General features: G+C 42.8%; 1 protein-coding gene across 1 annotated transcript in view; it reads left to right on the forward strand.

Annotated features, from left to right (window-relative positions):
* duox (dual oxidase) overlaps positions 1-13,286 on the forward strand; it is an 82,002-nt gene that overhangs the window by 26,221 nt on the left and 42,495 nt on the right. Inside the window, exons 14-16 of the mRNA XM_060853674.1 lie at positions 2,734-2,852; positions 8,348-8,485; positions 12,716-12,835. Coding sequence (XP_060709657.1) covers positions 2,734-2,852; positions 8,348-8,485; positions 12,716-12,835 — 377 coding nt within the window. The remainder of the gene's footprint in view (positions 1-2,733; positions 2,853-8,347; positions 8,486-12,715; positions 12,836-13,286) is intronic.

Genomic DNA, 13,286 nt, shown 5'->3' on the forward strand with positions numbered 1-13,286 from the left:
AGTCAGAGAGAAATAGGTCTTGGTGGGTTACTCTTCAGACGATCAGTGTGGACTTGTTGGGCCGAAGGGCCTGTTTCCACACTGTAGGGAATCTAATCAAAACATGAATGCCTCTCCTTTGTGTCACTGTCCAATTTCACCCCCACAAACTCTCCCATTGCTCACTGGAATGAGTGATCCACTGGACTGACTGTGAATCTATCCAGTTTGAGACAGGTAATCTTAACACATATAGACCAGTTAACACATTTCACCCAATTAATATATATAGACCAGATAACACATACAGACCAGTTAATAAATATAGATCAGTTAACACATTTCTACCAGTTAATATATAGCTAGACCAGGTAACACATATAGACCAGTTAATATATATAGACTAGGTAACACATATGTATACAGTTAATATATATAGACCAGGTATCACAGCTGGAAAGCTGTGTTTTGTTTAGGGCAAAAGGCACTACATAAATGCAAGTCTTCAATTTTCTTTCCTCCTGCATTATCTTAGATGTTTCTTCTACTGTTTCAGTGTTTTGGACCTTAACAACACAAATGAAATAGCACAGATAATATTGCACATTTCGAAAGCTGGGGGCCAGTATTGTGCTGGGGAGGTGACGGTCATTGTACAAAGCTTCATTAACCTTTCCAGCCAATGCTGAATGCAGTGTCACTATTTTGTTACCAGCAAAGCTATTCTCTTGATCTCACTACATTAGCAGCAGCAAAAGCCAATGAACTTGTCATCCCATGTTCCTTGTCCATGTTCATTCATGGGATATGGGCACCATTGGCTGGGCCAGCATTTGTTGCCTGTTACTAACAGCTCTGGAGAAGGGGAGAGGAACTTGCAGATGGTGGTGTCTCTCATCTGCTGCCCTTCTTCCAGACATAATGTTTATTGAAGGTGCTGTCAAAGGAGCCTTGGTGACTTGCTGCAGTAGGTGGTACACACTGAGGCCAAATTGCGTCAGTGGGAAATGGAGTGGATTTAGTCCAAACAAGGGAGCTGCTTTGTCCCAAATGGTAACAAGCTCCTTCAATATTATTGGAACAACACTCATTCAGGCAAAAGGAGAGTATTCCGTCACATTCCTGACTCATGGACAGACACTGGGAAGGCAGGAAGTGACTGCAGAATTCCTAACCTCTGACCTGTTGTTGTAGCCACAATAGGTATATATCTAAGGGCATAGCCTGAGAGTAAAGGGAAGATCTTTTAGAATGGAGAAACTTCTTCAGCCAGAGAGTGGTGAATCTATGGAATTCACTGCCACAGAAGGCTGTGGAGGCCAGGTCATTGAGTATATTTGAAACAGAGATAGATAGGCTCTTTAGTATTAAAGGGATCAAGGTTTTCAGGGAGAAAATGGGAGAATGGAGTTGAGAAACATATCAGCCATGATTGAATGGAGGAGTAGATATGATGAGCTGAATGGCCTAATTTCTGCTCTTATGTCTTATGGTCTTATATGGCTGACTCAGTTCAGTTTCTGGTCAATTGTAAACTGCAGGATGTTGATAGTGAGGGATACAGTGATGAAAATTACATTGGAACATCATGGGGTAATAGTTAGATTCCCTCTTGTTGGAGATGGTCATTGCCTGGCCATTGCATGGTATGAATGCTACTTGCCATTAGTTAGACCGCACCTGGACCTTGTTTGGACATGGATTGCTTCATTATCAAAGGAGTAGCTGAACATTGTGCAGTCATCAGTGAACATCCTCACTTCTGACCTTATGACTGATGGAAGGCTGTGGCAATTATTTTGCATACAAAGTCAAATTCAAGCTTATTTTAGTCCCACTCCAGACAGTGGTGCAAAATGTCCAGGCTGGCCCTCCAGTGAACAGTAATCCTGGGCAGTCAGTCCAGTCAGATAAGATGCTCAAGCACATCTCTTTTCTTTTCATGTGTGTGGCTTCACTAGATCTACTCAAAACTTTTGCTTAAATAAAACATCATATTTGGAACATAGGTATCACTGGCGGAGCTGAAATGTATTGCCTTTGAGAAAGAGATGTGAGTTATCACTTGGAGGCCTCCAGCTACATCACTGTGGGCTGGAGACACATGTAGGCTAAGTCAGGTAAGGATAGCAGAGTTCCTTCCCTAAAGGACATTAGTGAACTAGATGTTCTATTTTTAAAAACAACAATCTTACAGTTAATAGAATCCCTACAGTGTGGAAACAGGCCATTCAAGTCCATGCCAGCCCCTCTGAAGAGAATCCTAGCCAGACCCACCCCCCTACTCTCAAAGTCTGCATTTCTCATGGCCATTGCACACATCCCTGGACAATTTAGCATGACTAATCCACTTAGCCTGCACATCTTTAGACTGTGGGAGGAAACCATAGCAGCTGGAGAAAACCCACACGGACACAGGGAGAATGAGTAAACTCCACACAGACAGTCACCTGAGGATGGGATTGAACCCAGGTCCCTGGTGCTGTGAGGCAACAGTGCAAACCACTGAGCCACCGTAGTGCCCCAATAGTTAAATAGCTCCCAATACTAGCACCTGCCTTTTTAATTCCAGATTTATTTACTTGAATACACTTGAACACTGGAATTTGACTTCATGCCAAATGGATTATTAGGTCATGTTTACTAATCCTAAAACCTGGCCATTTTGTCAACATGTCTGTGTAATTCGAAAAGATTTTGAGCTGTGATAATGGTAAGTTCACTGCATTTCTTTTTGTGTGTGTTTCAATTTAGATTATTTACAGCTGAGGAAGTCGATAGCATTCGAAATATTACCTTCTTTGATGTCCTGGTGAAAGCCTTAAACACAGCAGAGAATGAAATTCAGAAGGATGTGTTTGTATGGAAAGCTGGTGAGTTAAATTGTCACAATCGAAGTTAGGGCTGTTTGGTGACACATTCTGTGCTTTAGTATGGCTTGGAGTTTAACAATTTTAAACACCAGTCGACAGCAGTTTTTTTCAAAACGTACGCATTTCTTAATCATGTTACACCAATAAAACCAGCAGGTGATATGTACGACAGGATTAAATTACTGCTGATGCTGGAATGTGTACTGAAAACGAAAGATGCTGGAGATCACAGCAGGTCAGACAGCAAGCTAACATTTTGAGTCTAGGTGATGAAGAGTGGGATATATCAGTCCAATTCAATTTGTGTACTTCAAATTGGAGCTTTGATATGACCAGTACATTTATTTCCCAGTATTACTGGTTAATTTTACTGGCTTTTGCCTTTGGGTTATCTCATTATTGTTTGTAGGAACGTACTGGGCACAAATTGGCTGGTACATTCCTGACAATTCAGTGAATGCATTTCAAAAAATACTTGGAGGTAGTGAGGACTGCAGATGCTGGAAATCAGAGGCAATAAAATATAGAGCTGGTCCTGATGAAGGGTACTCACTCGACTCTTCTGATGCTGCCTGACCTGCTGTGTTTTTCCAGCTCCTCGTTTTATCAACTCAAGGAGTACATCAGTGTCCTGCTGCAAAGCATTTTTGATTTTAATTGGCAAAAAAAATGGAATTTAGGAAAGTGAGCAAGGGGTAAGGTACTTCTGTGATTTTTCTGGTCTCTCAGAGCCTGAAACTGATGTTAGGAAAGTGAGCAAGGTGTACGATACTTCAGTGATTTCTGATCTCTGAGTGGCTGTGTGATGCCGATGTGAGAAAAGTCAGCAAGGTGTGATTTTCTGATTTCTTAGTGCCTGTGGGATGCTGACTTTGGCTCAGTTGGCTGGACAGCTGGTTTGCAATGCAGTGTAATACCAACAAGACTCTCCTTCACAATCTCTCTCCTGGCCTGGGGTGTAGTGACTCTCAGGTTAAACCGCCATCAGCTATCTCTCTCGAATGGGAGAACAGCCCTAAGGCTATGTAGGACTGCAGCAAATTTACCTTTTACCTTGCTACTTTTGGCTTGAACTTAATCCCAGGCCCAGTGCACCATCCATAACCTTAGAGTCATAGAGACATAGAGATGTACAGCATGGAAACAGACCCTTCGGTCCAACCCGTCCATGCCGACCAGATATCCCAACCCAATCTAGTCTCACCTGCCAGCACCCGGCCCATATCCCTCCAAACCCTTCCTATTCATATACCCATCCAAATGCCTCTTAAATGTTGCAATTGTACCAGCCTCCACCACATCCTCTGGCAGCTCGTTCCAGACACGTACCACCCTCTGTTTTATATCTTTCCCCTCTCACCCTAAACCTATGCCCTCTAGTTCTGGACTCCTGACCCCAGGGAAAACACTTTGTCTATTTATCCTATCCATGCCCCTCATAATTTTGTAAACCTCTATAAGGTCACCTCTCAGCCTCCGACGCTCCAGGGAAAACAGCACCAGCCTGTTCAGTCTCTCCCTGTAGTTCAAATCCTCCAACCCTGGCAATATCCTTGTAAATCTTTTCTGAACCCTTTCAAGTTTCACAACATCTTTCCAATAGGAAGGAGACCAGAATTGCACACAATATTCCAGCAGTGGCCTAACCAATATCCTGTACATCTGCAACATGACCTCTCAACTCCTGTACTCAATACTCTGACCAATATAGGAAAGCATACCAAACGCCTTCTTCACTACTCTATCGACCTGCGACTCCACTTTCAAGGAGCTATGAACCTGTACTCCAAGGTCTCTTTGTTCAGCAACACTCCTTAGGACCTTACCGTTATGTGTATAAGTCCTGCTAAGATTTGCTTTCCCAAAATGCAGCACCTCGCATTTATCTGAATTAAACTCCATCTGCCACTTCTCAGCCCATTGGCCCATCTGGTCCAGATCCTGTGGTAATCTGAGATAATCCTCTTTGCTGTCCACTATACCTCCAATTTTGGTGTCATCTGCAAACTTACTAATTGCACCTCTTATGCTCGCATCCAAATCATTTATGTAAATGACAAAAAGTAGAGGGCCCAGCACTCTTGTGGCACTCCACTGGTCACAGGCCTCCAGTCTGAAAAACAACCCTCCACCACCACCTTCTGTCTCCTACCTTTGAGCGAGTTCTGTATCCAAATGGCTAGTTCTCCCTGTATTCCATGAGATCTAACCTTGCTAATCAGTCTCCCATGGGGAACCTTGTCGAACGTCTTACTGAAGTCCATATAGATCTCATCTACTACTCTGCCCTCATCAATCTTCTTTGTTACTTCTTCAAAAAACTCAGTCAAGTTTGTGAGACATGATTTCCCACACACAAAGCAATGTTGATTATCCCGAATCAGTCCTTGCCTTTCCAAATACTGTCCCTCAGGATTCCCTCCAACAACTTGCCCACCACCGAGGTCAGGCTCACTGGTCTATAGTTCCCTGGCTTGTCCTTACCATCCTTCTTAAACAGTGGCACCACGTTTGCCAAACTCCAGTCTTCCGCCACCTCACCTGTGACTATTGATGATACAAATATCTCAGCAAGAGGCCTAGCAGTCACATCTCTAGTTTCCCACAGAGTTCTCAGGTACATCTGATCAGGTCCTGGGGATTTATCCACCTTTAACCATTTCAAAACATCCAGCACTTTCTCCTCTGTAAACTGGATATTTTGCAAGATGTCACCATCTATTTTCCTACAGTCTATATCTTGCATATCCTTTTTCACAGTAAATACTGATGCAAAATATTCATTTACTATCTCCCTCATTTTCTGTGACTTCACACAAAGGCCGCCTTGCTGATCTTTGAGGGGCCCTATTCTCTCCCTAGTTACCCTTTTGTCCTTAATATATTTGTAAAACCTCTTTGGATTCTCCTTAATTCTATTTGCCAAAGCTAGCTCATGTCCCCGTTTTGCCCTCCTGATTTCCCTCTTAAGTATACTCCTACTTTATTTATACTCTTCTAAGGATTCACTCGATCTATCCTGTCTATACCTGACATATGCTTCCTTCTTTTTCTTAACCAAACCCTCAATTGTTTTAGTCATCCAGTATTCCCTATATCTACCTGCCTTCCCTTTCACTCTGACAAGAATGTACATTCTCTGGATTCTCGTTATCTCATTTCTGAAGGCTCCCCATTTTCCAGCCGTCCCTTTACCTGCGAACATCTGCCCCCAATCAGCTTTTGAAAGTTCTTGCCTAATAGCGTCAAAGTTGGCCTTTCTCCAATTTAGAACTTCAACTTTTAGATCTGGTCTATCCTTTTCCATCACTATTTTAAAATGAATAGAATTTTGGGCACTGGCCCCAAAGTGCCCCATTGACACCTGCCCTGCCTTATTTCCCAAGAGTAGGTCAAGTTTTGCACCTTCTTTAGTAGGTACATCCACATACTGAATCAGAAAATTGTCTTGTACACACTTAAGAAATTCCTCTCCGTCTAAACCTTTAACTCTATGGCAGTCCCAGTTGATGTTTGGAAAGTTAAAATCCCATACCATAACCACCCTATTATTCTTACAGATAGCTGAGATCTCCTTACAAGTTTGTTTCTCAATTTCCCTCTGACTATTGGGGGGTCTATAATACAATCCCAATAAGGGTTTCTTATTTCTCAGTTCCACCCAAATAACTTCCCTGGATGTATTTCCGGGAATATCCTCCCTTAGCACAGCTATAATGCTATCCCTTTTCAAAAATGCCACTCCCCCTCCTCTTTTGCCTCCCTTTCTATCCTTCCTGTAGCATTTGTATCCTGGAACATTAAGCTGCCAGTCCTGCCCATCCCTGAGCCATGTTTCTGTAATTGCTATAATATCCCAGTCCCATGTTCCTGACCAGGCCCTGAGTTCATCTGCCTTCCCCGTTAGGTCCCTTGCATTGAAATAAATGCAGTTTAATTTATTAGTCCTACCTTGTCCCTACCTGCCCTGACTGTTTGACTCATTTCTGTTCTCAGCTGTACCCACCTCAGATTGATCTCTTTCCTCACTGTCTCCCTGGGTCCCATCCCCCCACCTTACTAGTTTAAATCCTCCCAAGCAGTTCTAGCAAATTTCCCTGCCAGTATATTAGTCTCCTTCCAATTTAGGTGCAATCCGTCCTTCTTGTACAGGTCACTTCTACCCCAAAAGGGATTCCAATGGTCCAAAAATGTGAATCCTTCTCCCATACACCAGCTCCTCAGCCATGCATTCATCTGTTCTATCCTGCTATTCCTGCCCTCGCTAGCTCATAGCACTGGGAGTAATCCAGATATTACTACCCTTGAGGACCTCCTTTTTAAATTTCTACCTAACTCTCTGTAATCTCCCTTCAGAGTCTCAACCTTTTCCCTTCCAATGTCATTGGTTCCAATGTGGATAATGACCTCCTGCTGGCCCCTCTCCCCTGTGAGAACATTCTGCACCCTCTGTGAGACATCCTTGATCCTGGCACCAGGGAAACATCACACCATTCTGGCTTTTCTCTGCTAGCCATAGAAACGTCTGTCTGTACCTTGGACTACAGAATCCCCTAACACAATTGATCTCTTGGAAGCTGACGTACCCCTCGTTGCATTACAGCCAGTCTCAATACCAGAAATTTGGTTGTTCGTGCTACATTTCCCTGAGAATCCATCACCCCCTACATTTTCCAAAACAGCATACCTGTTTGAAATGGATATATCTACAAAAGACTCCTGCTCTAGCTGCCTACCTCTCTTACCCTTCCTGGAGTTAACCCATCTATGTGACTGTATCTGAGACTTTCCCCCCTTCCTATAACTGCCATCCATCACATACTGTTGCTGTTGCAAATTCCTCATTGCTTCTATCTGTCTCTCCAACCAATCCACTCGATCTGATAAGATTCGCGTTCAACAACATTTATGACAGATATAATCCACAGTAACCCTTGAACTCTCTTTAAACTCCCACATCTGACAAGAAGTACATATCACTGCAAAGGCAATTTTTACTCCTTCACAATCTGCAGACCCAGAAAATAACACCATCTTATTCCTCTACAAACACTGACCCAGGTTAAATTAATAGCTATGGCTTATATTTTAAGTTTAATCCAGAGACTTATCTCCAAAAACATATAATCAAGAAAGAACCCACTGTATCCACTACTGCAGCCTTTCTCTTGGACAGACTTAAAACAACAATTAACTTAGCTGATTCTGTGCTGTGAACTTCACCCAACAGTTCCTCCAAGATTAGTTGTGAATTTCACTGTTTGTTAATTTTCCCAGCTGCACTCCAATGTCCAGCAATACACGAATCCAAACAGCAAAGGCGGTAACTGTGCAGGTTTTCTCTCTCTCTCTCTCTCTCTCTCTCTCTCTCCTGCACTGTCCTCACCATGTGCTTCCTTTGTCTGCTCTTCTCCATTTTCAACTGTTGTGATTTAGAACAATCTTACCTCTCTCTGGTGTTAATCCTTTTTGGCTTTTTCTGTATTCTGTCACAGGTGATCCCTGTCCCCAGCCAAAGCAGTTGACCGTCGATGACCTGGAGCCTTGTGTTGGAGCGACGCGTTTAGATTATTTTGAGGGAAGTGGAGCTGGCTTCGGGATTATCATCGTCATACTCTGCTGTCTCCCGCTAAGTAGGTGAAAATCAATCCGTTCCACTGAAAGCAAGTTTTGCAATTCACTGCTAATTCATAGATTGCTGCTCCATAGAACGGCTGCATCCCAGAAGGAGGCTATTTGGTCCTTCAATCTCCTGCCTGCTCTCTGCACGAACAATTTAGCTCCTCCATTCCTTAATACACCTTCCCCACAGCCCTGCAGGTTTTCCCTTCAGAAAGCCGAGACTGAGTCAGTCTCCACCACCATCCCAGGCAATACAATCCAGATTCTAACAAGTCACTGCATGAAACATGTGTTCTTTCCCTTTATGCTGCTTTTTGTTTTGCTTTTCAACAGTGTGCTCATTGTCATACAAGAGGGAAACAGACCAACCAATCCATGCCGAAGATCATTCCAAACTAGTTCCATCTGCCTGTTTCTGACCCATATCCCTCCAACCCTCTCTACTCACGTATTTATCCAAATACCTTTTAAATGTGGTGACTGTGCCTGCACCCATCACTTCCTCTGGAAGTTCATTCCACACGTGCAAAATATTTGCCTCTCACATCCTTTTTAAAATCTCTCTCCTCCCACCTTGAGAGTTTTGGAAACATTTAGGAAATGTTTCTCCATATCTATTCTCCTTGTAGAACATTCAGGACTTTGAAAACCTGGGAATCATTCCTAAAAACTGAATTGTCCAGCAAGTGCTGTTTAAACTGCAGATCTAACAGTAAGTGCGCTAGTTATACTAAATACCAACTAAACAGCATCAGTGGAGCTCTTAACATGGCTCATTTACTCTTGTCAGAATTGTCATACATTCACGTGCCTGTTCTCAAAACAAAGGAAGCCGTTCATCGGTCTTAATCTAGAATGCTAGAGCAGTCTCTAAGAGCCAAATAAAAATCAAAAGAACAATGAATGCTGGAAAGCAGAAACAAAACAGAAATTGCTGGCAAAGCTCAGCAGGTTTGGCAGCATATATGGAGAAAAATCAGAGTTTTACCCCAAACTATTAATTCTGATTTCTCTCCACAGAAACTGCTAGACCTGCAGAGCTTTTCCAGCAATTTGTGTTTTTGTTTTGACGAGCTGAATGTTAAACTCCTGCCATTGTGTTTCTTGGACAATTTGTGAATTGCTCAAGAACTGGGGAACCTCTAGTTTCCCCAATGCTTCCTCCATGGCAATGCGTCGGCCAATCAGATATGACTAGCTGACCAACCAGCATCTTTTTCTCCTGTCATAGAAAGTGTGGTGCTCATTTGAAATTTGGCATTCTTGCATTTGTTCAGGTGAGTGCAAGATGAAAAACATCATTAGCATGTCTCCCTTTTCAGTAAGATTCAAATTCTGCGCTACCAAGCAATCTCAAAGTAAACTAATTTTGTTAATTCTGTACACAAAAAAAAACGCAAAACCATCAAAGGATAATTGGATGGGAATTTCAGGCGTTGAATTCTGTTGGGATGTAAAAAACGAAGAGACTGGATGAGGAGCTCTGAGATTGTGAGTTCAGGGCAGGTTGTGATATTGGAAGCTTTTGCAAACGTGCACCTCTAGGAATCAATCAGATTTTCACAAGGGCACAGCTTCTGTCACGCACACACAGTCCAGCCTACGTGGAACTCCAGTCCCGCATTTTGTGCTTGCCTATTAGAATCAGACAGTCATAGAGGTTGCAGCATGGAAACAGACCCTCTGGCCCAATTTGCCTGTGCTGCCCAGTTTTCACAGTTACACTAGTCCTAATTGCCAGCATTTGGTCCACATCCCTCCGTACCTACCCATCCATATACTTGTCTCTAAATGTTTCTTAAATTAGAAAATTGTACTTGCTTCCACCACAACCTCTGGAAGTCCATTCCAGACACTCACCACCCTCTGTGTGAAAACAATTGCCCCTCTGGACCCTCTTGTATCTGTTGTCTTAAAACTATGCCTTATTGCTTTAGACTCCCCTACCCTGGGGAAAAGCTGTCGGCTATCCACCTTATTTATGCCTATCATGATTTTATAAGGCCACCCCTCAGTAACCTGTGCTCCAGGGAAAAAAGTCCCAGCCTATCCAACCTCTCCTTATAACTCAAATCCTCTAGTCCAGGTAGCATCCTAGTAAACCTTTTCTGCACTTTTTCTAGTTTAATAATATTCCTTTTATAGTAGGGTGACCAGAATTGTCAACTGAAAAATGTGGGTTTATCATCAAGCAGATTTTCTGTACTGATGTAGTAAAATAATAGATGCATTTGTGGAGTACATTTCACCACAGCACTGGTGTTCTCTCAGAATCCAATTTAATTAAAAGCAGAGCTTGGCTTACTTAGTCAGCATATATCAATGATCCCATGTAACAGGTGCCTCTCTCATAGGCACCAAAGCAAGAAGGTGTATCATGTACAACGTTTGTTTTTAATATTGGGTGGGTCAATTCTTAACGCTCATAAGTGACATACTTTCAGAGATTTAAGTAAGTTAATCTTTTGTCTTTTGGTGATCAAAGGGCTTCCTGAACTAGTGCTGGTAATTTTGTTTACTGGTGAACAATGCAGTATTATTAGTGTCTAGTATAGAATGCATCATCATGTCACTTAGAGAGCTCTCTTCATTGTAGCTATAACGCATAGTACTCCTCCCCCATCTCAGCTTGCAAAGTGCCTTTAACATGTTAAACAGAGGGCCCCAAGTGCCTAAGGCATTTGACTTGCCAGAACAAAGTTACCAGGATGGATAAATACAAAACTACCTTAACTTTTTTGTGATGAGGGGTGATAGATTTAAGACAGATGTCAGAGGCAGGTTCTTTACTCAGAGAGTGGTAAGGGCGTGGAATGCCCTGCCTGCCAATGTACTTAACTCAGACACATTAGGGAGATTTAAACAATCCTTGGATAAGCACATGGATGATGATGGGATAGTGTAGGGGGCCGAGCTGAGAATATTCACAAGTCAGCGCAACATAGAGGGCCAAGGGCCTGTTCTGTGCTGTATTGTTCTATGTTCTATGACAACACTGATCAATCATGTGCATTTACTTACATAATGAGGGGAAACAACCAAATTACAACGATGCCTTGAGTGCAAAGATACTTGGTGTGGAGGTGCCAGTGGTGGACTGGGGTGAACGAGGTCAGAAGTCACACAACACCAGGGTTATAGTTCAACAGGTTTATTTGGAATCACAAGCTTTCGGAGTGCTGCACCTTCATCAGGCATGAAAGCTTGTGATTTCAAATAAACCTGTTGAACTATAACCCTGGTGTTGTGTGACTTCTGATCAAGATACGTGTTGCAGAGCATATTGAAAAGCTGCTGTGCAAACTGCTGTCGTGTCTTCAAACGTGTTGTCAAACAGGGAGCTGATTTGTCTGCCCTGAAAAGTTGTTTGGGGAATTCTCCTGGTGTTGGCAAACATTTCTCTGTTACCCAGCACCACCAAGATGAGTAATTTAGCTGGTGGTACTTTGGGGCTGTTGTTGTGTTGGAGCAGTTGTCATGTTAGCCCACATTGCAGTCATGGCTTGACTTCAAATAGATTTCAACTGAGCTGTAAAACACGATACCAGAGGTTACATCAGGCGCCACACCAATGCAGAGATCTCTCTTGTCCTAGCTAATGCCTCGACATAGTTAACAATTGTGAAACGTGTAAGGTTTCAGAAAAGATCTACAAGGATGTTGCCAAGGTTGGAGGATTGAGCTATAGGGAGAGGCTGAACAGGCTGGGGCTGTTCTCCCTGGAGTGTCAGAGGCTGAGGGGTGACCTTACAGAGGTTTACAAAATTATGAGGGGCATGGATAGGATAAATAGACAAAGTCTTTTCCTCAGGGTGGGGGAGTCCAGAACTAGAGGGCATAGGTTTAGGGTGAGAGGGGAAAGATATAAAAGAGACCTAAGGGGCAACCTTTTCACACAGAGGATGGTACGTGTATGGAATGAGCTGCCAGAGGATGTGGTGGAGGCTGATACAATTGCAACATTTAAGAGGCATTTGGATGGGTATATGAATAGGAAGGGTTTGGAGGGATATGGTCTGAGTGCAGGCAGGTGGGACTAGATTAGGTTGGGATATCTGGTCGGCATGGACGGGTTGGACTGGAGCGTCTGTTTCCATGCTGTACACCTCTATGTCTCTATGACTCTATAATTGATCACTGTGGATTCCTGCTAAGTGAAAGGAATTCTGAGTCAGACTATTTAGTTACCAGAGAAGAATTAACTGACCTATGAAGATACAAAAATTCTTTTCTTTCCCCAGTCTCCCTGATCCCTGCGTATGCTGTAGCTTATTACCGTAAGACACAGTTTAAGAAACTTCAACGAAGGAACAGGCACGAGTCCATAACAAAGAAGACTGAACATGGAGCAGGAATAAAAGGTAATTAGATCTCTGGCTTTCACCTAGAAAAGAATAGTCAATCTGCTTCAATTTTTGAGCACCTAAAACATGGAAGCTGCATCTTCTTTTTGTCAAATTAAAGGTCACAAAGTCAGCTGAAGATCAGTTGGTTCTGTGACCTCTGAACTCAGTTGAAAGCAGAAGTTTTCACAAAGTGCAAATCCCGAAGATTTTTAAGTCTCTGACAAACAAATAAACTGCAGGGCACATTGAAATGACTGCAAACCCTCCATTTGGTCGATTGTTTGTTTAACCACATTACTGATTTCATTATGCAAATGCTTGGATACAGGGAGACGCAGGAGCTAATTGAGGGCACAGAAAGTATTGCAAAGTTATGGATCTTTCAATTCAGTTCGAAAGTAAGGCAGTTGGTGACTGTTGAACAATGTGTGTGTTATTCCTTTTCTTGTCTCCTGAGGCAATGGGA

The sequence above is a fragment of the Hemiscyllium ocellatum genome, chromosome 42, assembly GCF_020745735.1.
Source record: "Hemiscyllium ocellatum isolate sHemOce1 chromosome 42, sHemOce1.pat.X.cur, whole genome shotgun sequence".
Lineage (NCBI taxonomy): Eukaryota > Metazoa > Chordata > Chondrichthyes > Orectolobiformes > Hemiscylliidae > Hemiscyllium > Hemiscyllium ocellatum.